Here is a 27,885-nt window from a genome sequence, read left to right as displayed (position 1 = left end):
ACTAGTTCCATTTAAACACTCCGCTACCCCCTCTATCAGGGGTGCAACCATTCCGTGTAAAGCTTAATGCCCTGAAGTTTTGTCACTTTCATGGTCAATATAATAAAACGAAAAAACGTCCGAACAAACAACTCGAGCGTTTTTTTTGCATGTATGCAGATATTCGTTAAATATTGTTAACAATATCATCTTATTGTTAGGTAATATTCCTTGTTTTGAATTAATTAATTATTCATGAATAAATTACTACAAATGATAAAATATTTAGGGTCACATTTATAGTGTGTTTGCGATACGTGATTACGAAAATTTATTAAAACTCTGCCTTCGTTGACTCAGGTTGTTGGGTTATAATTTAACCCTTGCATCTGTGGACTGTATTAAACACTGATTTGTTTTGTATTTGTATGTATTTGTTGCAGCTCTTATTACAATCACTGGTTTGTCACTAAGTTATAAAGACTTTACTTTTAGAAGTAAACAATTAGTCCCATTAAATACTCTGCTACTCCATCTACCAGGGGTAGCAATATAATAAAACGAAAATATGTCCGAACAAATAGTTTAATTGGACAAAGGTCCAATTTCAAATTTCAATTTAAGTAACTATATTGTGAAAAACAAACCAATTATATCTCAACAAATAGGATCAGTAAAACTTCCAGCTTATTCATTATTGTGTGTTTTTTGCTGCTTTTTTTTTAATTTGTCGCCTGGTTCTTTTCACCACATTGGCGGGATCAAATGGGACTTCCGGGGGGCAAGCAAGTCCAATTTTGTTTTTTTTTTTTTTTTAATTCAAAGCTATTTTACCGAATAATAGCTACATGATTTAACTCATCCAAAATTTGTATCCATTTTTAAGAGATACAGAAATAACACTGTATATAAACTCGATCTGGTATTTTATCAGAAATATTCATCAGCATAGTTGGAGTAACTATTTATTTAGTTTATCTTTTGCAAAATTGTTTTTTTTTTAATTTAATTTACTTGTTTATTTACTATTTCTCATTGCTTACACCATTGTTAGGACGGTCCAATTGTAAGCTTTTTATAGAAGTTATATTGAAAACAACGGTTGAATCAAATTTAAAAATAACAATACATCTTAATGCTGTTATATTATATTAAGGTTGTTAATGATTTTTTTTGCAATATAGATAGATCATTAACTATATGAATGGTTTATCATAGTAATATTTAATATTGTTATTTTATTTACTTACACTATTCATGCAAGTTTTTTATATATATTTTGAAAACACATTGAAATAAAGTAATTTTGCTATTGAAAACACGAAATTTCATGAAATTTAAGAAATTAAAAATATAGTTTTTTTAAGATTTTTTTATTCACAATTCACAAATTTAATTTTTGGGCCTATATAGTATCATTATATAATAACGTATATTTAATTGGATTCCGAGATTAAAAATTAACACCTGAAAGGTTGTTATTCATATATTTTCGTGTTGATTATAATCAACAACCTGGTTTACGTCGTGTTTATGATATAGAATTAGATGTTCGAATTCTACAATATATTTTGTACAATATTAATGCAACATCACTGTAATTACTGATATTTTTCACCTAATTCGTTTACCTGAAATTTATGTCATAATCAAATTGAAACCCAAGCAATTTCAGTGGATGTGAGTAATCGTCCGTTTTTCTCTCGAATAATTGCATGAATGGAAGTTTTTTTTTTTTACTTTTTGTTGATTGTCATAATTTCTATCAGTGCGAGATTTACTCGATAAATCGTGTATTGTGAAGAGCTACAAAAGGGTTGGATGTTTTATTCCTTTGAGTGCGCCAATTTCCTATAGAAATCTCCTTGTCATTTTCGTGAAACAATGCTCTCATTGTTACCGTTGCTTTTAAAGTAATTTCTGCATATTTATAACAAGCGAAATTTGTATGGGGTGTGCTTTAAACGTTTTGAATTCATTTATGAGTTCGTCTTTTGTTTGGACATTTTATCACAATTCAATTTCAGATTAAAACAGAGTTTTTGAGATTTTCTTTGTGCGAATGTATTACATGCAAATTGAAAATGATATAAATGTTTTGAAAGACAAGCTTACACTGGTTTAGGCATATTTTATTAAATACTGCTTGATGAATTAATTTATTCAATCACAAACATAATTCAAACATTTTTTGTCATTTTTAGGATTAAATTAACCGTTAGTGATAATCAATAAATTTTCTTTAGTAATTCATTATAGCTGCCTCGCAAAATCATAACCAATGAAAATATTGACAAAAATTATTTTTACTCATTTCACTAATTTATGTCCGTATGATAAAAATAAAATGAGATATATAAACACGTAAGCGTATAAATTTATTTTTTCTCTTTCTTATTTGAATTTAAGGAAATATTTTCCTTTTTTAATTGCTGCTTAAATTAAGTTATATATTTCTACATTTGGGAAAGGGTGGGGAACAAAGGTTTAATTTCGCTTTTAGCAATTATACTGTGAAAACCAAACCAACTACATCAAAACATATAGCACGTATCAAACAAACAACTATTTAACTATGTCTAGTAAATTACCCTATTATTTCAAAATAGCGAAAAAATTACAAGTATGTTAAAAATTGGTCACTTAGTTCTTTTTACCCCATAGGGGGTGTTAACCGGTCTGTCAGGGGGCAAAAAGATCTACTATTTCATTTTTAATTCGAAAGAGGTATTATGGAATAATAGTTACACTATTTAATTACTGTTCAATTATTAGGTTGAAAAAATATTAAAAATTATAGTCCTAATATGTATTTACTCTTTCAAATTCGAGAAAAAAATATATTTTTTATTAAATTAACTCTGATACACAAGATACAATAAATTAAATTTACTTATATAGAATTTTACTTTTTCTTTTACAATACTAATCTACTATTTTTATTATTATTATTTCATTTAAAATTACATAACTAATGAATTTAAAAAAAAATTTTTTTTGATTAATGTTAATATATTAAATTATAATAAAATTACAATTTCAAATTAATCGATTTAAACGATAATATTCTAATGTAAATAAAATACTTTTATTAAGTTATAATGTGTCTTTCTAGATACACTTTCCAGTACATCTATTATGTTACGACTTATCTTTTTTTAATAAATTAAAAAGAGCGACGGGCAATATGTACATATTTTAGAACTTTAATCAATTAATTATATTAAAATTAATTTACTATTAAATCCACCTTTATTAATATTTTTCAATATAAAATCCATTTAAATAAATTTATTGTAACCCATTTCTTCTAAATTATAAACTGCACCTTGATTTGACATAAATTTTATTTTAAATTTTTGAAAATTTAATTTTTTTTAAAATATTCTTTCGACAACGGTATACAAATATTAAAATCTAGTAAAATTTAACGTGGATTATCGATTACAGTACAGGTTCCTCTAATAAGATTAAAATACCGCCAATTATATATTATAATACCTATTATATAATATAATTTACTATAAAATTTATTATTATATAATTAATAAATAATTTAATTACCTCGTGGCCGTTTTTCTCGTGGTAGCAATGTCGCCCCAATTTAAAGCACACATATTGTTAGATTGTTACACATATTTTACCTTCTACTTTCAAATATTGTTGTTAAAAAAATCACTTCACTTGTTTTTGAGATAATAGTAGTAGATCTGTTTACTCGCTAACTTTTAGGCCCCGTTGTACTCTATGTGAATATACACATTTTTGTCATTATTTAACATTATTTGTAATTTTCTTCGTATTAATTAGAAACATAGATTGAAATGGAAGTAAATAACTAGTATGAATATTTGTTATTTATCGAATTATTCAGCGCATTCTTAGAGGAAGTAAAACCGATTCTAGAATCTCACAAACTCTAGTAGGCTTTGGAGAATCCTTATTAAGCCCATGTACTCTATATGAGATCAGAATAATCATCGATATTAGCGAACTTGATTAGCGTAAAATTAATTTGCGAAGGGCAGTGCCTGAATCTGTCAGCTGGAAGGTTCATTTGAACAGAATAATGATATTGAATACTGTTTACAATTTCGGATTGAACTCGTCGACAGCGTTGACGTACGGGTATCATATAGCAAACAGATAATTGGCGATTACTCCATAAATAAATTAGCAAGACCAATTCATTAGCTATTCAAATAACATCGATACTTAGCGCGCATCCGAAGAGATCAAATGTTGCTCAAACAAGCAACAACCTATCCTACGGTGTTACACGTCCCGAGTGATCTTTCGCTTCGGTACGTTTCCATTCGGAATCTACCCCGTTTATATTACCGGACGAACATTTAACATCATATATCTACTATATAGGGTTGAAAACACCTGAGCAGATATTGATTATAGCATCGATATTACTGTCTATAATACAACCAAAGAGTTTGATCTGATTTTTCAAAAAATTAGTTTTTATTTTTAAATAGGGTAGGACTAGGCAATAGGGTCCAATTTGACTTTTTTTTCTAATTTTTCAACAGCAATCAGAACCTTACGTCCTATGAGCTGTTGGGCTGAAACTTCTCCTTACTTCGTATTTTTTAGAAGGTAACCCAATGGGTAATCCATCCATATTTGATGATTTTATGTTATTAGAATTAATCTAATAGGGCTGACATTTTATTGGTGCAACAATGCCGGGCAAGGGCTATTTTCACTTGGAAACATATTGCTATCTATATTTTCAAGTGAAAATCGTTGTCACTGCTGCCTGACAACAGGCTGCTCGAAGTGGGTATCAAACCCGGGACCCCTGAAACAAGAATTTGACTTTGAGCAATTATATTGTGAAAACCAAACCAATTATATCACAACAAAAAATACCAAACAAACAACTATCCAACTATGCTCAGTTAAATTCCCAGCAAAATCATCATTGTAGTGATGTGTTTTTTGCTGTTTTCCAAAAATTTATCACCTGATCCGTTTTACCCTACAGGAGTGGTTAAATGCTACCGTCAGGTGACAAACAAGTCTAATGTTTATTTTCAATTTTAAAGGCATTTTACAAAATAATAGCTACATTATACAAAATAGAAATTTCATGGGTACAATTTTTAGAGAGATAACTCTGTATATAACCCTGATCCGGCATTTCGTTAGAAATATATTCATCAGCAAAGTTGAAGTAATTATTTATTTAATTTATCTTTTATAAAATTACTTTTTTTAGCTTAATTTACTTTTTTATTTAATATTTTGTATTATTGCAAGGGTACAGGTTCAGTTAGTTCTTTTTACTCGACCCACGTGTAAGCTTTTATAGAGATTATATAAAAAATGGTTGAATCTAACTTAAAATCAACAATACATCTTATAGAGCAATTAAATACCATATACTTGAAAATTATATTAAGGTCCCGTAAACTTTTTTTCGATAATCTCTTTTATTTACAACTGTCCAGTAATAAATTTGATGAATTTACAATAGTCGGCCGAAAAGAGACATTGTATACTACAAGGGCATGTTGGAAAAAACAATTCAGTAGTTGTTTTTCCATTCGATATAAAATTCACAATATTTTATTGATAATTATATAATTTTAACTATTTACTTATTAAATAATTTCTTATAAATAATGATTAAGTTATTTCCATTTTTTATCAGGAGAGTTGATCCCGTAAACTAAACATCAGTACTCACTACCAAAAAAACCAGCAACGAAATAAAATACTTTTGTTATAGATTTTCATATTGGTTGGTTATACATCTTTAACTCTATACTTTCAAATATTGTACTTAATAAAATGTAATCTCTACTTGTTTTTGAGATATTAGTGATTGCGTATATAATCAATTATAATTATTAGTGAATATTTTATTTAATTTGTTTTATTTCCAATATTTTCAAAGATCCTTCAAAGGAGCCATTATACATATTCGAAACTCAAAAAAAAATTAATCTTTTGAAATAAGTAGTTCGAATATATATATATATATATATATATATATATATATATATATATATATATATATATGCATGGAATTTCTATTGTTTAAGATGATAATTTATATGACAAAACAATACATATTTTTTCGATCTCTTGCTAACCCAGAAGTCCACCATTTGATTTTAAACAAATTATTACAGTTTGGCCCTGTAATAAGAAAAAAACTGTAAATTAAATTCATAAACGATAATACCCTTCGTATAGCGTATTTACTCTCCAATCAAAAGCCGATCGTATCTGCAGAAATTGCATATTTTCCTTCTTTTGGAATCGACAGTAATTAATTTGAGAATAAGCTATATTAAAATAAATTGCATAAGCTGTAAAAGATATTACGAAATAAATTGTGCATGATGGTAATATGTAGATTATTTCAATATTTATTTAAAATGAAAGTGTTAAAGTGATATTACAAATTTAGAAAAGAGGAAGTTAAATTAAAAGTCTTACTGAAGACGTATGAGATTATTTATTTTTGAAATAGTGAATATAGATTTTTTATAATCTTTTAAAACATTACGTATGTTTAAATATTGGCCGCCCAACCAATAATATTAGATAAAAATAGGTAGTGATAAAAATGTTCAATATATCAAAATGCAAGGTTGCAAATTACCTTTTTTTGGAAAATTATTCTTACTTTTATATATTTAATTTAATTTTTGATTAGCTTTGTTAAATTGAGAAATACGTTCTTTATTTTGACTAATATAAGTCAAATACAGATAGAATATCACATTAAAATATTCATAAAATATCATTTATATCAGAGATCGATATATTCTCAAAATCGATCATCATTACTTGTCTTTAGTGTGCATTGACGTCTAATTAGATTTCTTCATGGAAGATTTAATTACATTTTGTTTAATTGCGGAAATTCGCAACTACATTGATCATCGTTAGATATAATTTAATGGTTTCATATCGAGGTTGGGGAGTCTTTGAAATTCGACCTCAATGAAATTTAATAATCAATTTACTGTATTATGTCTTATTGTCAATGGCTGGGTGAGCTATGTCACTTATTAGAATTCAAATATAGATTAATTAATTATTCATTGAGTTTGGTAGATAAAATTTGAATAGCGTTTTGTACCTATTTTGAAGAAAAAGTAACTCGAAACAGTTTTAACTTTCGCTAAATTATTTGGGTTCTGTTCAATTCATGTTTTTCCTGAAGTTTTAATAGTTATTAACATATGATTAAAATATATTTTGCACCAAGTTCAAAGCTGATATTACTACATCTATGAAAAAGCACAATACAAGTATAGACTATTTTAAGTTTGAACCTTGTGATTACTCTATATTTGGCATTTTGTACTAAATTAATCTTATATTTATGAAATATTATTCAATTTGCAAACTTGATTTTTAGTTTTGTGTTTTGATTACTGAAACAAAATTAACTTATTTGGAGCAAAGCACTTGATTGCGAAAAATATGAGAATATTTAACATTTTAAATGTAATTGGAAGTAGCAATTGTGGTTGAAACATGTTTTTGGAGAGTATTATATAAACATATATATATATATATATATATATATATATATATATATATTGAAAAGAAATCTTTAAATATTACATCAATAAAATTGCAGATATCTACTCATACAATTTACCTCAGTTCAGAATCATCTTCAGTAACCATCAGTTACATCTTCAGAAAAATTCAATTTTGTTTTACCATTACCTTCATGTCAATGCATTACGATTCCAATTTGAATTTCAATATACTTTACAAAATATGACATAATTTGTCAAACATTCTACAAAATCATGACAAGAAGCTCTTCGAACAAATATTTGATATTGTCAAACAATATTGCGGTTTTATATGAATTTATAATTGATAAAAGCTATTTAAATTATAGCAAGCTGCAACGTGCAGAGAATTTCAAATTAAAATCGTATATGTTTGGAATATAGTTTTTATGAACAGCATAAAGCTTTAATAAATAACCATATATCATTTCAATATCAATAAACGGAATTGCACTACATTTTATAGGAAATACAATATTGTAAATATAAATATGTGTGTTTATAATACATATAGTAATTTAATAAAAATGGAATTAATACTTTCAAACCATTATTTTATAAATTACAATATATCTAATAATTGGGGGGTTTGATCTGGCCACCGTAGTGAGAACGTGGATTAGCAACCACTAGTTTCAGTTCGATACCCACCTAAAACAGCTTGATATCTAGCAGTAGTTTTTACTTGAGATTATAGAAATAGTCTTTTGGCGCATTCCTGCAATATATATAAACATCACTATTTGAAATATAACTAACACAATCTCATCGAAAAGAGAATTATCAACCTTTGTTTTCTGGAAACGCTAAGTTAAGAAATGCACTTTACAACAGTTTATTTACACATAATTTTGATTGCTGCAATATATCTAAAAACATAAAAAAAAATTGTCAATTTAACTGAAATTCGTTAATATTTATGCTCAATTAGAATTATCAAAATGTGAAGAATGAAAATTTAACAGGGCTGTTATTATTATTACAGGTCTTCATAATTGATGTGTTGTGCTTTACATACTAGAATGATAAATTTAATACGATTTAATATTAGTATAGTAATAATATAGTACAAGATTATACTCTATCTTATTAGTTGGGTAGAGCGGGACACCGAGTAAAAAGCTCTACCGCTATTATCTCAAAAGTTTAAAAGTTAGTAAAGTTAGGAATTTTTAACAACAATATTTGAAAGTAGAGGATAAAATATGTATAATTAGCCATCACTTTGACTCCTGCGATATCGCTATCAGGAGATAAATGGCAATATTTGAAAATCGGTAACAAAAGTTTTATTGTGAGCACTGTTGTTTAGTTTACGAGAATGTAATATAATTTTGAAGTATATTTTATTTAGTTGTTTTATAAGATTTATAAAAGCCTACAAATGAGTGGGGAAAAAAGGACCTGAAAAAGAAACAGACTGAAACGTTACCCTGGAAAAGGTGTAAACAATACGAAGATAGTAAATAAAATAGTAAATTTAGTTTAGAAAAAGGAATTTCAAAATGAATAAATTAAATTGATACTTATTTCAACTCTGCTAATAAATACTTGTGGCAAAATAGCAGATCAAGGCTATATACAGTATTATCTCTATCTAATCTAATAATAAAAATAATTTAAAGACCCAAAAAATTAGAAAAATCTATATTTTGCATTGGTTGAATAATGTAGCTATTATTTCGTAAAATCTCTTTCTTAAATAAAATTAGGACATTGAATCTGTTTGCCTTCTGGCTGTTTTTTCTTATCCAGCCTATGGGTTTAAAAGGGGCAGATGAAAAATTTTAGAGAAAGAGTAAAAAACACATTTCTATAATTAGGAATTAACTGGAAATATAATTGAACATAGTTCGATGGCTGTTTGTTTGACACGTGTTATGTATTGTGATATAATTTATTTGTAGTATACATAATTACTTAAAGTCAAACCTGTGCCCCGCCCTACCCTATATGAATTATATTATATTATAATTTATATATTATATATTTTTAAGTTGTATATAACTCTGTGTATAATATTATTTTTACAGCAAGAAGATGCTTTTACCGAGATTTTGTCAAGTTGATTGCATACAATTCGTATAAATAAATGAGAAACCACTTTTTATCTGAAACGCTTCTATTTAACCGTATACGATACTATCAAACCCACGCTCTGTCCATACAACCATAGCAGAGGCAAACGATATTACGATAGAACTTCTTCTAATATCTACCACATTTATCTAAAATCATATTAATTTTTTAGTATCCTATTATGCGTTTCACTGTGCAATTAATGCCACAGCGTCTTTCCAATAATTATCTGCATTATGAACAGAATTAATTAAGTCATAGATATCTACATCTCGAGGCTAGAGGCGCATAGGATTACATTTTCTAACGTACTCGGTTTCCACTATAGTCGAGACACTATACTGTCGATAAAACATCGGCGACGTCGATGTAATTTAATATATATGAGATACTGATGCTTCTTGTTTGTTTCCTTTTTTATCATTTTTGATAACTTGCTAGGTGTATTATGCGTCGCAAATCCTAAGGAGTATAGATGGTCGCAAATCGATGCAAAATTATCATTCACTTAAATTTATTGGTTATATAATGGAAATATTTCAAATATAAATTAGTATTTTTACACAATGTATTGAAATTGGGTGATGCCCAAAATTCTGATATTTCAGCCCAAAATATATTTTAAATTGTATTGTGTTACAGATCTGGTATTCTCGTTGCATCTATTTTAATCTCGTTTAATTGATCTTGGTTAATTTATTTGAATTTTTTGCTTCTGTCAACTTCTGAAAGCTAATCTCCAAATTTCACAAATGACAAAATAACATTAGTTCGACTTCACACATATTTATATATAATTGCAACGGTTCAGTACCTTTCATTTTGAACAACCTAATGATTATCTTCTTGCCATATAGGACAAAACAGATTACTGAGAATAGCTTTACACTTTGAACATTTTGAGCAAAAGAAGTGTGATTTCGTGTAACTTGTGTATGCGAAAATGGGCTTATTAATTCCAATAAAAAACTTCATTCTATCTTTGGTTGAATTATTCCGAGACCAGAATTTTCATTTTTTATTACGACCATTGTCATACGTCACATAATTTAGACTGATAGATTGTAGGGTCCCTACGAAATTATTTTCGAAACAGATTTTGATCATAGTCGCAAATCTTTGGAATTTTAATGATAAGGAAATATTATTAAAGCAATAGGGTGGACTGGTAGAGCGAGGCTTAAAGTTCCGCGCGAAAAATGTTCATCACTGATATTTCAAAAACAAGTAAATTTAAGATTTAGAGGGAAAAGATGATATATCAGCCATCACCTTGATTTTCACGATGTTGCTATTGAAAGATAAACGGTAATGTTTGAAAATCCATAACAAAAAAATTTAATTTTGTTCTTAGTTTTTTTGGTTGTGAGCACTGTTGTTTTGGTAACGAGACCTTAATACAAATTTTTATTTTATTGTTTTATAAGATGTGTTGTTAATTTCAAGTTAGATTCAACAGCTTTTTTTATATAACCTCTATAAAAACTTACATGTGGATGGTGTAAAAAGGACCAATTGAACATTTATGCCGACAAGGGCCGGAACAATAAAACATATGAAAAAGATAAAAAAGCCATTTTACAAGAAATAATTTAAATAAAACAATATTTCACCTCTGCTGATGAATATTGCTGACGAAATTAAAAATAAGATATTGGACCTGTTTGCCACCTGGTCGTTCCATTTTACCCCGCCTATGCGGTAAAAAGGAGCAGGTGACAAATTTTTCAAAAACAGCAAAAAACACATTTCTATAATTATGAACTAGCTGTTATACTGAACATAGTCTGATGGTTGTTTGTTTGATATGTGTTATTTGTTGTGATATAATTGGTTTGGTTTTCACAATATAATTGCTCAAATTCAAATTGGTCCTTTTTTACCCATCTTACACTATTATAATATTGCTAAAATTTTCTGCGAACAATATCAATTGTAAGTGGACTTACAATTTTGATTTATTTAATAAATTCATCTACCATTATTTGGCAAAACTTGAAGTTACAGCCTCTTCATTTGCTCATGAACCTTGCCATATAACAGTTTTTGTAATATGAATTCGTTCCTCTAATTAAATATTTAATAGCAAGGCATTGCCATCCATAAAACTCGGTTACTATTGCAGGAACACTTTGTGTGTACACTAAGAATTATGTCATTTATCGTATGTAACATGCTTGTTCAGGTTGCTCTTCCTATTTTACTGCTCGGTGTTTATGTGTATATAGCCCTGCCTGCAAAGGCTTGATTGATCTAATTAAAATATCAAAGTTATCTTGATGTAATGGCGTGTATTTTATTACAATGTATCATGTAACATCAAAATACTTGTTGTTCTTCGGCCTTATGCTTTGCTCTTGTAATCTTGTACTGGACGTTATGAATAGAGTAATCTCATTGCGTAATCTTATTCATCCATGAAAGCTTTTGCTTAGCAGCAGGATGGTAGTATATTCTTGGGGTACGGTGTTACTGCATGGCTATCATGGAATTGGAAACATTTTTACGGTTTAATCTGAATTTGAGAAAATTTTAAGTACCATACACCATCTAATTGTTATAAATTTTTTTATAACAATTAGATTGTGTATGGATTTCATGGAGTATTAATATTGGAATATGTATATCAATAAAATTGTTATGTTATGTTTCAATCGATGAAAATGTCATACAAAAATTAGTTTCCAATTGTTATGCGTTTGTTTAATGAAATATTTGTGTTTTGATTACCTATATGTAAATTTATATAAATAAGCACCAGTTACTTTTACAATTTTTGAATTATTTATTAGGGCTTTTATTGTTTTATTTATTTATTTATTTATTTATTCATAAGCAAGTCGTAATCATTAATAATAAATATTATTTCAGGCTCTTTTAAAGCTTATTCATTATTAATACTAAAAGGAAATTAATTTTATAATATTCATAGTAGCTGCAAGATTTTCGCTTTTCAAAAAAGAGCTGAAAAAAGCCTGAAAAAATTTAAAATATTTAATAGTTAAAATCAGCATCCAGCCTATTTCTTAAGTCATTATCAATCATTTTATATAATGTTACTAATTTATGCGATTTTAATAAGTTCAATCATGATCGATGTTTCCTGATATTAGATTGTATTTTTCTCATGGCTTATATTGTGAGCGCAACTATTTTATCAAGGATATTGTTTTATTTTTATTTGCATATGCAATTACATTCTAATAGTACTTAATTATTCTTTTCTGGCAATTCATATAGCACTGTAAATTGATTTACAATATTAAATAGATCACAGTTCTAACAATCCATGATGTAAAAATGTGCAATACACTATTTTCGTTGACACAAATATAGAGGCACATTTATATGGAGTAAAATTAAAGTATTGTGATGAAAAAGGTTCGATAAGCTATAATAAGTTTTAATGTTGCTTTTTCTGCTTAGATCTCTGGTCTAGTCTAGAAATAACATAATTTAATTATTTTGGTTTTTTTATTTCTATTTTTATTTCTATTTTTGCTTATGATTGAACATTTTAAATCATACAATTTGTTATTTTATTGTAACATGAGTCGGAAAAGAGTAATCGTTAAAAAACTGATTTTTTATGCTATTTTTCCAATATGGCGGCGGCAACGTCAAAAATTCAAAGTCGCAAAGTTGAAATTCGTATAGATCACATCAAAATCTATAAAATCACCAATTTTCAAAACTTCTAAAAACTTTTAAGGTAACAGCTTGTTTTCGCACCAAATGGCTAATTGCATGTGGCATGATAAAGATCATTGTATATAAATCCTTCAAACCATCAGTGAATAATACACGAAGAAAAATTCAATATTCTGTCAAAACGATTTGACGGTCTCGAATATTTGATAGACACTATATTTTTGGAACCTCTGTCTTTCCAACATATTACAAATTATAACGAAGTTAATGTCATAAAATCATGTACAATTTTTTTCCAATCTGGTAATAAGAACACATCCTAATCTTTTCCGAATGTTTTGTGTATAACAAATCCGCGCTTGATTATGAATTTAAAGTGAAGATTTCAATTTAAGACTTTTGAATATCGAAACATAACTAATTGTTCGCCAACATGGTTATTTATACGAAAATATTATTATTTTCTAGTTTCATACGAAATCGATGAAAAAGAAATATTTTTCGTAGAAATAAACTAGCCATTCTGTTGGTATGAAAATTAATTATTCGCTAGCACTCACAAACAACGAAAAGTTAATGAAAGTTATGTAATCAAAAATTAAAGAGAATATTGAGCAAGCTTTAATTAAATTTCAGTAATGCTATTTAATCACCGAGTCTGGTTTACTACTTCTGCTCGAACTCGGCTGCTCGCGTGTTTGTCGGCGGGCGGGCTTCAGGCAAATAATGTTTTGTTTCCCTGAAAATTTGTTTAATGATGCCGCCCCATATGAGAATGTTTGTTGACATTGCGAACATGAAAACCAGGTACACACATATCGTGCTGCACAATGGGCGCTTTTTGAATTCAGTGCATCGTTGCCGATTTGGAATTTTCAATGTATTTCCTACTCTCATAATAGAGATGAATTATTTAATGCGGTTTAAATCGCTGATAATAGTATTTAAAATATTCTATTTCCATACCTGTAATCCGAATGCTGTGGATGCTAATGAAAACTATGGCGACAAATTAAATGTTTCGAAAACATTTTATAACTTTAATTAATGCGTAAATTATTTTAATATTTTTAATATAACTACACCAAATCTCTGTATACATATTGCATGAAAAAAGCCATTGATTAAATCAGCCACTGGCAATAAGAATTAATTTGGCCAATAGTTCTGTTCTTGTTTAAACTCAGTTCTATGTAGTTATATATAATTTTAAAATTTCTATGGAATTATTTTGTATATAATAGGAAAAAAAATCGAATCACAAAAATAAAATGGACTGACGCAAAATTTTGTTGATTTTTCATTCTCAAATTAAATACAATTTTGAACTACCTTGTAAAATACTTGGACCAAGATACTTTGAATTATTATACTCAGCTTATAGTTTTTATTTATAGCATTTTATCTTATTATTGATAATATCTATTGTGAATAATCAAGTTAATTTTTACATTAAATAGTATAATATTGGACGAGGATTTATTGAATCCAGTATATGTTCTCTGTGTATATGTTTCGTTTTTTTGTGCACTTGCAAGTCCAAGAATTGTTCAGATATTTCAAGAAAGTGTTTATATTTTAGAAGATATTTAAAAAAAATCAGTTTATAATTGTCATATCAAATGCTCTATTGAGGAGGAGACTTTACATTCCTCCGAGCCGTTGTGGGTAAATAAATCGATCACTCAAACTATTTATTCATCTGGTTATATCTTTCAAACTTCGTATTTTTCTTTTTGTATCAATTAAAAAATCATTAATATAATATCCAACTTTGTGGATACTTTATTTGCTTCGTAATAATGCTTCCAGAGATATTCGTAACATCGCGCGTTATAAGAATAGAAATGATTTTTATTGAATAATATATAAAATTATATAATGTTTTTTTAGGCCAGGTATTATGTGGCCATAAAATTTCACCTCAAACAACAACAAATGAAGCTTTTATAAATTTATAGTCTATATAATTATTGTGTACTCCAAATAGATGAGTATGAGATGATATTCACATACGAGGTTGATCTTATGGACGACAGTGATCTAATAATTTACAACAAAACTGCCTTAAGCTGTGCATATTTTTTTATAAATTATTACTAGAAAAATATTATATTGTTACATTCAATTTTGTCTATAATTCGTTTTATTATTATTTCAGCTGAACTAGGCGATTATGATCCAAGACGTCATTCACCAGGTTATGTTTCCGAATTTCGATTTCTATCGAATCAAACTCAAGAGTTGGAGACGAGGATTGCTGAACTTCACAAATCACTGGCGTAAGTACAAAAACACCATATTTATTATTTTTATTTTTCATCCATTTTTAGTCAAATTGTTGAAATTTCTACATCTTTACACTATTCAGAAACAATGCGGAAATTTTATTTTGTTCTCAAACTCAATTTGATTTTGTTTTAACCAGCTCAGATACGAAGCCTGAGCTGGTTGAGGACTGACTACTATTAAATTTATAATTGTCATCTCAATAATTCATGTTATTAGTAGTCACTCTTGAACCAGCTCAGGCTCCTTGACCGCGGTCTCTAGCTTGGCCTTCATTTCCTTCTAAATACTTTTAATTTTTATCCCAATTATTTATGTGACATGTATGTATGTGTGAGTATATATATTTGGGATATACCTTTTCTGCGACTAAATAACATGAAGAAAGCCGTAATTACGATCCGCTGTTGAGCGTCAGATGTTGAGCGTCATTGTCATAGTCTTGTCTTATTGTTAGTTATCAGTTCAAACGGGTATCGCGCCTTCTGAAGATTATTTTGAGGGTGGTTTTGTCGTGTTTTTGTATATGTATAATTATTTCTATTGAAATCTAAAAACTTATAACTACAACTATGCAGAATTTTGATCATTTATTCATTTTTGTTTACTTTCGCATAAAATGGCATACTTATACAACGTATAAAATGACAAATTGAAACCTGTAAAAAGTGATTGGCTGCAAACTTTTATTCTAACTACTTTTCAAACAAAATAGACCAAATGATCGACTGATACAAAATGATACTTGCATTTATTGCAAAGACCTCTTGTCACATTCTGAGCCCGGCGAAGGTTAATTATGATGTATGTATTTGGGCCGTGATGATGTATTTGTTCCCTCAGTATGTCCTTACCATGTCATTTTGCCCGTGCTGTGTGGTCAAAATGGTTTTTGTAATAAGTTGCATTTTTTCTTAATAATCAATGTATCTAAGATGGAGAAAAACGATTGAGACTGTTATCATTAAAAACAAAACTCTATATCATTTTGTCCATACTTTGCATACATATTGTCTATACTGATTGCTGTTTATATGAATAAATGATTAAAAACTGGATGATTTGGATTATCTTTGACTGGACTAATTAAAATATCTGCCATTATTGGAGTAAAGCACGTCTTTACATAAGCGAGCTCTTTGTTCTTCTTTATACTTTTATATATATATATATATATATATTTGCTGAAATTTTGTAGATCATTTTCTGACAAATGTAAATGGTATTATTAAAGCTATACTATGAGTCTGTAAAATAATAGTCGAAACAGTAAATTCGAAATTTCACATGCCTTATTATGCAGTCAAGTCCTAATCTAGTTTTTCATCTTGCGCCATAAAAACATGACTTATCATTAAGAAAGGTATGAAAGCGGAAAACGCGATAAAACGTGAATTTAAAGCAGCTGTATTTTTTACGTTTTAAATGTTTTGTTTTTAATTATCGCGCTGACCTGGCTTTTAAATCTCTAATTAGTTTCGACATAGACTCTAAACCCAGAAAAATATCTCTTTTAATATCATGATTAAAAATTTTATGTATGTTGTTTTCAACGGATGAGATTATAGCATATGCAAATGCTACATAACAAAATCGTAAAAATATGTATGCCATATATAAAATATTAACTTCTTCTTTCATTTCTCAGTTTTCTTCAGCTGTGTTAATGATCAATATTTGTTTGTAATAAAATAAATAGAGTTCTTAAACGGCAATTAGGAACACGGCTGTGTGTAATAACAATTTGTAGAAAAACTCAACATTTGTGTAAACAAACAAGTTTTTCGAATCGCAATTTGTGGTATTAAGTTAATTTTATTTACTACAAGCTTACTATTCCATGCAGTTAATGTTTTACTTGAATTTTGTTTGAAAATTAAACAGGTGCATTGCAGATACCTTTAGATTAATTACGGATATTTGCTCACTAAATACAAGTGCTTTGAAATTGCTTTCATCAGTTCTTGATTTGAATATGAATTCAATATTGATCTTCTTGTGCTACATTGAAATTCATTGAAATCCATTGCAGTTGCTTACATATATCACAAATTCAAATGGCATATATGTCCAGGTTTCACTGAAAATGACATCTTTAACCAGTTAACTGTGATTGACTCAAGATTGAAAAGATATATTTCAATCTAAAATGTATACTACATAAAGGTGGGTTAGTACATGAGTTATCAACCTTTGAGTATTATACTTCTTTATTAGATATTTTACATCAATACATTTATATGTAATATAAAAAAGAACATTTTAGCTTCACTCTGACAACCAAAACTGTTTGCAGAGCTCAATGAGAGCGTGACAATTAACTGGTTAAATTGAATCCTATCAAATTTATAAAATTATCTTGTACGATACTTAAAATACTACTTATACTATGAAATTATATAGACGACATTTATCCCATAAATTTGTTTAAAAAAATAATTATTTATCAAATCTTATAAAAATGTACCTTGCAAATAAATTGCATTTATTGAAAGAATGAGAAGCTTATAGCATATTTAATATTTTCTTTCTTCTATAATTCGGTTTTTGTTTTTCTATAAAAATTTTCATTACATGTAATTATTAGAAGAATATAATATATGTTCTAGCCTTTCATAAATTAATTATCTCACATATTTTTCTTTTTGAGCTTTCAGCAAGATTTGATAGAAATTTCAGCACTAGTTTTTTAAACTCTTTTAATAGCCTCAAGTATTAGCCCTTTTGCCCTTCTAAGCATATTCTAAGGTTTGTTGCTGACCTAAGCATATTATCGTTATCAAATCATTAACTTTTTGGCAATCTCAATATTCTAAAGCACAGATTTCAGAATTATAGAGCTTACATGGCCATTTTTTAAATTCCCGAAGGAGTAGTTTATGTTTTCATAAACAAATTCGATTTGCTAATTTTATTCTCAAAAACGGCTGGACCGAAAATTTAAAAGCCATTTGATGTATCTCGATGAGGATTATCGTTTCTCAGTTTTGTGCGACAATCGGCTGAGCCGTTTCTTTGTAATTTGGAATAAATAAACTTTTCGTCTACATTCAAGATCATACTACCGAATAGATTTAAAAAATCAAAAACTGTTCGAAAGATATTAGTTGGAAATGATACTGAATAGTTTTAGGTGAAAATCTACCGAGCCGTTTTCTTGCAATTAACTGTTGAAAAAAAATTAAACCGATTTTTATGGAACTTTTTTGGCAATATATATCATGGTCTTTTAGAACTTACTGAAATATTATGGCCTTACGACAAGTAGTTTAATTTTAAAAATCATCAAAGTTTGAGAAAATGAGTAGTTTTTTGACGTTTGTTAAAATTAAAATTAGACTATTTATGTGGTACAATGATAAAGTACCTGGTTTTAATAAACATACTAAACCATTAAACTTCTACGGAAACTGGTTCAATTATAAAAATTGTTGATTTTTGAAAATTTGCTTCTAGAAAATATTTCGAGTTAACGTGTTCGTTCGTTTGCAATGATGTGTAATAAATCCACTCGGAATACTTTTAATCACTCATAAATTAATTTATTTTTAATTGATTAAGTCGATTATTTCACATATCGAGAAGTTCATGTAACTTGCCTCAAGGTAAAATACCAACTGGTTAAGTTTTTTGATATGTTTTCATTCAATTAAATTCGACCCCATAATACAATAAATCACATCAGTGGTATCAGTGCAAATTCAATTATAGACGCAAATTGTAAAAGTATGTCTAAATAATTAAAATGTATCTAAAAAATTAAGAGCTTCCTAGAAAGACTACTGAGCACATAATTATATATCATCAACATTTAGGCTTTTTTTCCTAATTTATTCAACTAATTCATATTATTCAATTAATTTAAATATTACAAATTAATATAACACTAAGGATTAATTGCGAAAGATTTGTACTACCCATAGGTTGAAATATGCAACCCATTATTGAAACCACATGTATCTACTTTTACGTTCTTCATAAAATTATGCACACTGCGGTTAGCATATTTCTTTATGTTTTCTTCTGCCCAAGGAATGCCTTGTAGAACATGCTAGAACTTTAACTTTGATGTATTATATTCGGCTTTGAGAATATGTACTTAAGGTAAGATACTTACTACAGCAGCGCACGTTCATGTGCACTATGTATGGAAATTCAAGATGATATGTAGATTAAAATTGAGGAACATTTTTGTTTCTTAGTTTTCGGGCTAATTTTTTTTTTGTCTAACAATAATTTTTTATAAGAAGTGTATTCAATTTTATTGTTATGTATATTGACAAACGAATGATGAATATAAAATAATTTACTTTAAAAATAATTTATTATGCTTTCAGAGTTTATAACTTTACTAACTTTAGAATCTAAACTAAAAAATTAGTTTGTAGTACATATATTCATAGACTGTTCGCATGTTTCGACAACACTTGTTTTATTATTAGTTTCTTTCACTTTTCTGTATGTGTTGATTTCTATGAACTCCGATAATATCTTTAAATATATGTGGGGTACGGCGGGGCACAATGGTCCATTTTGACTTTGAGCAATTATATTGTGAAAACCAAACTAATTATATCACAACAAATGACATATATCAAATAAACAACTATCTGTCTATGTTCAGTAAAACTCCCATCTATTGGGAGTATTTATCGTTGTAAAAATATGTTTTTCTTTTTTTTTAAGTTTGTCACCTAGTCCTTTTCATTCTATCGACGGTGTAAAATAGCACAACCAGGTGCCTAATAGATCAAATGTCTTATTTTGATTTTAAAGGGATTTTATTTATTTATTTCTTTTAATTTATTTATTTTTAAGTATATAGCCCACAGATTTTATCGAAGAGGACTTAAAAATACATTTATTTTACATAATGGATTTTGATTTGATTAATTTTGCGATTTTGCGAAGAATATTCAACCAAAGCTAAATATAAATTTTATGGGCACATTATTTTACAAATATAACACTGCATATAGCGTTGATAGTAATTCATTAGAAATGATCATCAGCAGAGTTGGAATAATTATTAATTTAATTTATTTGTTGTGAAATTGCTTTTATGGCTCAACTTACTTTTTTATTTACAATTTTTTATTGTTTACGCCTTTTCCAGGGTAAAGGTTTAGTTGGTCCTTTTTACCCCTCCCACGTGTAAGCTTTTATATGGGTTAAATAAAAAACTGTTGAATCTAACTTAAAATTAACAAAACAGCTTATAAAAACAATTAAAGAACATATACTTAAAAATTATATTATTAAGGTCTCGTAAACTAAACAACAGTGCTCACAATTAAAAAAAAACTAATAACGGCAAAAAATACTTTTGGTGCGGACTTTCAAACATTGCCTTTTATCTTCCAATTGCAACGTCGTAGGAATCAAGGTGATGGCTGGTTATACATCCTTTTCCCTCTACTTTCAAATATTGTTTTTAGAAAATTCTTAATTTTACATGTGTTTGAGATATCGGTGGTGGGCCTTCAAGCCCTGCTCTACTCCACATATACTCTGAAAAGAAATAAATAAAATTGATGAAGCTTTTGTAACCTAATTTTATATCTACATTGCAACCATAATAATAAAATATATTTTCTCTGAATTTGAATATTTAATAACATCGACTTATATTCTTTTTTATAAGCTCATGTCATTATATTACAACATTACACCAAAATCATTAAGCAATGTTACATTTTCTAAATTTTCTAAATTTGATTTCTTTATTTTTTCAGAGGGCAAGTTCCGTCACAAGCTGAACTTAGTTATCTGGACAAAGTGAAATGGCTCGATATGTATGGAGTAGATCTACATCCTGTTTTGGTACGTTATGAAAGACTGCATATCACATGAAAATATTCTTTATGAAATTATAAAAGTAATTTCTATGCTATTCTCTTGCAGGGAGAAGATAATGTGGAGTATTTCCTCGGTCTGACACCGAGTGGGATCATTGTTCTGAGGAGTAAGCATACCGTAGCGAATTACTACTGGCCCCGCATAGCCAAGATATACTTCAAAGGGAAGTACTTCATGCTACGAGTATGCGACAAAAACGTATGTTATTATAAACGTCCAAAATTCGTCTCACTAAACAAAAGCATATCCTGGAAAGATCATGCTAAAAATTCAAATTATATTTGAAACCAGTATCAAATGGATGTTGGCTCAAATACAATCACTAGTTGTTATTATCATAAATATAGCTAGCTAATTTCCATAAATATAGCTTTTGTTTAGTAAAATGCGTTTAGGTAATTGAATACTAATTGTATATCAATAGTTTCTCTATAATAGCGGAATTTGCAAATTTTAAGGTATTGCTTTCTTTTAAATTTTCTAGGTTATCAATAAATTTGTAAATACTTAAACATTTTTACAATCCAATACAGTTTTAATTTAATTAAGGGTTTTGGATTAATCCTTTCGCTGTGAGTGTCACCTATAGGCGACATTTGCTTGGCGACCTGTGTGTACGAGTGTCGCCTATAGACAACATTCAGAGTGTCAGATTTGGTTCACGACATATCGCTCTGTATTAGAAATTCTAATTTGTTATTAAGGATTTTATTTTTTAGAATCAATTGTGTTTCTATAATAGCGGAACTTGCAAATTTTGCAGTATTGCTTTCCCTTAAATTTTATAATTGATCGAGAAATTCGTGAATCCTTTTCCATTATACAATTCAATACAATTTAAATTTGATATAGTTCAGCATAGAATTTAATCCAATTTAAATGTCATGAATTGAATTAACCCTTTAGCTACGAGCGTCACTTATAGGCGACATTCGCTTAACGATCTGTGTGTACGAGTGTCGCCTATAGATAACATTCAGAGTGCCGATTTTGCTTCAAGACATATCGCTCTGTATTGGAAATTCTAATTTGTTATTGTGGATTTTACTGTTTAGAATTAATTGTGTCTCTATAATAGTGGAATTTACAAATTGTACACTATTGCCCTTCCTTAAATTTCATAATACAATAAGTTCGTGGATACTTTAACATTTTACAATTCTTATCTATGATACAATTCAATACAGTTTGAATTTGATATATGTTTTGCATAGAATCTTACCCAATTTAAAAGTCATGAATTTAATTAATCCTTTCGGTGCTAGCGTCGCCTATAGGGGACATTTGCTTGACGACCTGTGTGTACGAGTGTCACCTATGGACAACATCCATAGTGCCGACTTTTGCTTAAAGATAAATCTCTCCGAGTTAAATTACTGAGAACTCTAATTTGTTATTGCGGATTTTAGTTTATAGAAGTATAACTTTTTATTTTTAAATACATTTTATTGATATTGGTTGTAAAATCTAAAAATATTTTGTGTAACAAATACTTGACGGCTTGCTGACACGTACAGTAGTGTTACTCAGGGGCAAAACACTGGCGTAGCGAAAGGGTTAACAATGTTACAATAAAACATGTCTAAAAGACTGTCAAAAATGGATTAGTATTAAAATATTTAAAATAAGAATTAATACCTCAAATGATATAATCTAAATTTTAATTATAAGATTATTCAGTCACATTAATGGTATATTAATTTAAATTACAGAACGATTGCAGCACTTATGGCTTCGAGACCCCATCAAAAGCGGCATGCAAACATTTGTGGCGGTGCTGTGTGGAACATCATGCATTCTTTCGCCTGGTCGTGGTTTCACCCACAACACCGGATATATTCGCACTCGGTTCCAGGTTCAGATACAGGTTTTTTATGTTATTTTGTGTTTTAATTTATTATGGTATACGTATCTTTTGTATACTAGTCTACACTAGTATATTGGATTTTATTTTGTCCAAGTATAGGGAGTTTTTCAGATTTTACATTAATTTCCGTGTGGTTTTATGAAAATTAGTAACATTACTTTACATTTCTCTCCTAGATTACTGTTTATTTTGTCTGTTTACTGAAAAACATTTTTTGAGTTAAACGATTATTAGTATATAAATCGCAAATCGCAACAATGTATTTTATTTGCGCAACAAAAGTGTGCAACCAAAATTTTGTTTATTTTTGCAAATTTCATAAAAGTAAAACGGTAAAACTTTGTTTAAAAATCCATGGACCAGGAGATGAAAACAATATTAATTACTGTTTTAGTCATTTAATCAGTTAACAGTGATTGACGTACATACTACTCATCATGGAGAAGTGGAAGAATTTTGAATATTGATCGAAGAGTATTTGTCTTGCGTATGAAACACTGACCATATGTTATTGAGATTACAATTTTTGAAAACAACAAAATATATCCTAAATTGTCACGATGTTAAGAATATTTTGAGGCTATGACTGTTCAAAATTAGTTTTTGTAAATGGCATTTCACATTAAGCAAGTTTCATGAACTTCTCGTCGAGAAGTTCTCGAAATGTAGAATAATACACTTAACTCTTTAAAAGCTAGGCGAAATAGAGGTGTCTATTCGAACAAACCGGCCGAATTTTTACAAGAGTTTAAAAAAATGCTTGTAAAAACCAACCGATACGCAATATTTACACGATGCACGGAATTGCGTATTGTAGATGAAATACAAAACCACATGCATTGTTTTTTCTGTTTGTCGCTGTTTTGTTTTGAGCCTTTTCGACTGCTTCAAATTTCGCTGTTGGGTCATATTCGAGACTATTACCTGCTAGTATTTTTTATTATCTACCACATGGAAAAACCTACGATCACCACGGGATATGTCCGTGGTTTGCTGACCAATAACTAAAAAGTGTCGGTCTACAAAAGCGCCACAGTTAACTGGTTAAATGTATTTTAAAAGTTTGTTTTGAAAAATTTTGGATGCAGAAAGTTACTTTACTATCAATACAAGCGTGATTGGATGAATCAAAAATAATAATGCTTGACTTTTTAATAGACACAAAAAATTCATCGTTTTCTAGATTCACTAGGTTTTAGCAATTTGCGCTTCCGTGTATATTCGTCTTTAGACTGCATGCGAACAGTAACATTTTCTAATTTTCATTCGACATATCTCCTTTTGTCTATTAAGTTGCCCCCGCCTCCCAAGCCGTAACCTCTATCGTAAAATCTCTCTCTTGCAATGGCCTTTTATTGTCACATGTCCCATTACTATTCCTACGCGTAATAAACGTCTTAACAAACGGCGAACGGCATGGATTTAACGAGACAAAATTCTTGTTCTACTTTATACACCTTTATATAGGTGCACGTGACTATTTTGTTATCAACTGTTTTACTGCTGAAATAAATTACAAATTGTGCAACGCTTAATACCGCCGAGTGCGTTTCATCGCCTCCTAGACAATTGTAACTTTATAATGGTGTTTCCAATTGGATTTAATAGATTTCAATTCGCACTTGTGCTCTTCGGAATAAATAGCAAATAGCGCTCGGTTTTCAAATCAAAGTCAAATCTTTTGATATTCAAGAATAATGATACAATCAAATCATATTTTTCACCAAATTACATATTTCACTTCACGCGCCAGTCTTATTTTAAACCCAATTTTGTATGAGGAAGAGCGAGGGTTAAAGGTCCGCGGGTAAAAAGGTCCACCACCGATATTTCAATGTCAATTTTTTAACAACAATATTTAGAAGGAAAAATATGTATTGCCAGCCATCGCCTTGATGGCTGTGATTTTACGATGAGACTTTGAAAATCCATAATAAAAGTATTTTCTTTCGTTATTTTTTTTATTGTGATCATTGTTATTTAATTTAGGAGACCTTAATATAGTTTCTAAGTATACGTCATTAAAATGTTTTATAAGATGCATTGTTAATATTAAATTACATTCAACTTTTTTTTTATATAACTTCTATGAAAGCTTACACGTGGGTATGATAAAAAGTACCAACTGAATCTTTTACCCTGACGAATGTGTGAACAATAAAAATAGTAAATATAAAAGTAAATCAAGTTAAAAAAACAATTTTACAAGAGATAAATTAAATAAATAGTTATTCCAACTCAGCTCTTGAATATTTCTGACGAAATGCTAATTCAAGGTTATACACAGTATTGTCTATTATTTTGTAAAATCCGTTCAAAACTAAAAGTAAGAAATTGGATCTGTTTACCATTTGGTCGTTTTATTTTACGCCGCCTATGGGGTAAAAAAGATCAGATGACAAATTTTTGATAAACGGCAAAAAACTCATTTCTACACAGATGAATTAGCTGGGAGTTTTACTGAACATGGTCTGATAGTTGTTTGATATGTGTTATTTGTTGTGATATAATTTGTTTGATTTTCACAATGTAATTGCTCAAAGTCAATTGAATCTTTATGTCTTAACCTATATGAAAATCATGAATTTTATTTAATAAAAAATATATTATGAATCTGCTCATGCTCTTCGCCTTCTTCATAATCTTTTTCAAAGATTTTTTTTACATTTTTTTTCAATAACATTAGAGTATGTACTTCTATATTTGTCTACGTATTTTTCTGTGCTTAATGTACTGTTATGATATTTATAATATACAGAATAATATATATTACTGATGAATAAATAATAACTAAAGCAAGGTGAGCTGATTTTTTCTCATCGTAAATATTCGCTTTGAATAAATCTTGATAAAGATTACGATTTTTGCTATGGATTAAAAGTACATGGAAGTAACTGGAATGTAATCCCGAATGAAAGGTGCGCATTGAAAGCTCACGGTGCGATTTCAATTCCCATTTAGCATTCAATTTATTTGTTCCTTGGTTTAGTTATTTATACAAGACGAAACGTTCGAAACAAAGTGACGTGCGAACAAAGGACGTAGCATCTAATGCATCTCAACTTGCATTTCTATTTATACACAACCAGGAATACATTAACAAAATTAATTCGTCTGTCCTCTGCAGTGCTATGCCACTATATCGTTTGCAGTCAAAATTGCACCACTCTAAATTCCGAAGCTGAATCTTTCATATATTGCTGCTTCATTAATTAATTGATTATTTGAATTATGCAAACACGTTAAAGATGTTCTTTGGTTCTTTTTTAAAAAAAATCTTGAAATAACTAATTGAGTTTTTCAATCCATCTACTATGGTAATTGATTTTTTTCTATTATCCTGAAGCTTTTGGTGATATTTGAATTCATAAAGCAACATAATTCGTTACATTGTGAGATGAAACTAATGATGGCGACGTACCTTAAAGCAAATTTCTTGAACTTTCCGCACCGTAATTCAATTTATCTTTTATTTTTTTTAATTTATATTTTTTTTCAACGCAATCGCGCTTCGTAGCTGTTTAGAGACAAGGTATCTAAGCGCATAAACCCCGCATCGTAGTCTATCGATTAAACATTATAAATTTTGGTAAGGAACCGATAGAAATTAAATAAAATTGGTGCTTATTATTAAAATCTCTATAAAATATCTGGTGAAATGCCAAATGACATTTTATCCTAGTTTTTTTTATTGAATCGGATGCTCCGTTCGCTCAAAGAATTGAATTACCATTTTTGGCACTTTTTGATCCTCTTAGAAACTGGTGGAACTACATTTTCCAAAAACGAATCAGCAGCACGTCTCCCCATCAATGGGAATCGAATTTTGAATCATTCAAATCGGTTGGATCATTCAAATTGTGGACGAAAATGTGTGTCCGAACATACATGCATGCATCCGTACACATGTCCACATACATACACGCACACACACATACGTCCATTTTTTCTAAGATATGCCAAAATGTTCAGAAGTCCTTAAACGTGAACATATGCAAATAATTTTATTTGCGATTGTTTTTTCGATTACTATAACTTACCCTACGGGAAGTTCATAGCGCACTTATAGTTTTATTTCATGTCCCTTCATGTATATAAATATTAAACACCATTCTCTGTAGTTATATATTTTTTACAAGGCGCTATTTTAAAGTGTTTGCAAGAATATACTTATGAAGGAAAAACATCTCTAATAATAGAATACAAAGTACTAGAGGATTTGTTTGGAACGCTGTTACAAATAACAACAAGAAAAAAACCTTACCTTTCAAATATATATATATATATATATATATATATATATATATATATATTTGAAAGGTAAGGTTTTTTCCTTTGTGTGGAAGATTAATTATATATATATATATATATATATATATATATATATATCACGGCTACGCTAAATTCTAGAATACTTTTACAACTTTTTCAAACTATTTCTTCGACTAAATTATTTTTACTCGTATATTCTGTAACGTGATATAATGTAAAACTTTATATAAAATGTATGCAAAAAGCAGAAGTTTTCTGAATTTATAAAGAAATCTTATTCAGTTACGCTAAGATATAATGTGGTTTTTATTATGTTCATTTTTAATC

General features: G+C 28.7%; 1 protein-coding gene across 1 annotated transcript in view; it reads left to right on the top strand.

Moving 5' to 3' along the window:
• LOC113375005 (band 4.1-like protein 3) overlaps positions 1-27,885 on the top strand; it is a 573,702-nt gene that overhangs the window by 464,172 nt on the left and 81,645 nt on the right. The window contains exons 5-8 of the mRNA XM_026614959.1: positions 15,433-15,553; positions 21,296-21,383; positions 21,465-21,617; positions 23,132-23,286. Coding sequence (XP_026470744.1) covers positions 15,433-15,553; positions 21,296-21,383; positions 21,465-21,617; positions 23,132-23,286 — 517 coding nt within the window. The remainder of the gene's footprint in view (positions 1-15,432; positions 15,554-21,295; positions 21,384-21,464; positions 21,618-23,131; positions 23,287-27,885) is intronic.

This window comes from Ctenocephalides felis, unplaced genomic scaffold (genome assembly GCF_003426905.1).
Source record: "Ctenocephalides felis isolate EL2017-DRISC unplaced genomic scaffold, ASM342690v1 CF-g0.4_SCAFFOLD_01886, whole genome shotgun sequence".
Classification (NCBI taxonomy): Eukaryota; Metazoa; Arthropoda; class Insecta; order Siphonaptera; family Pulicidae; genus Ctenocephalides; species Ctenocephalides felis.
This window is presented reverse-complemented; position numbering and strand designations above follow the sequence as displayed.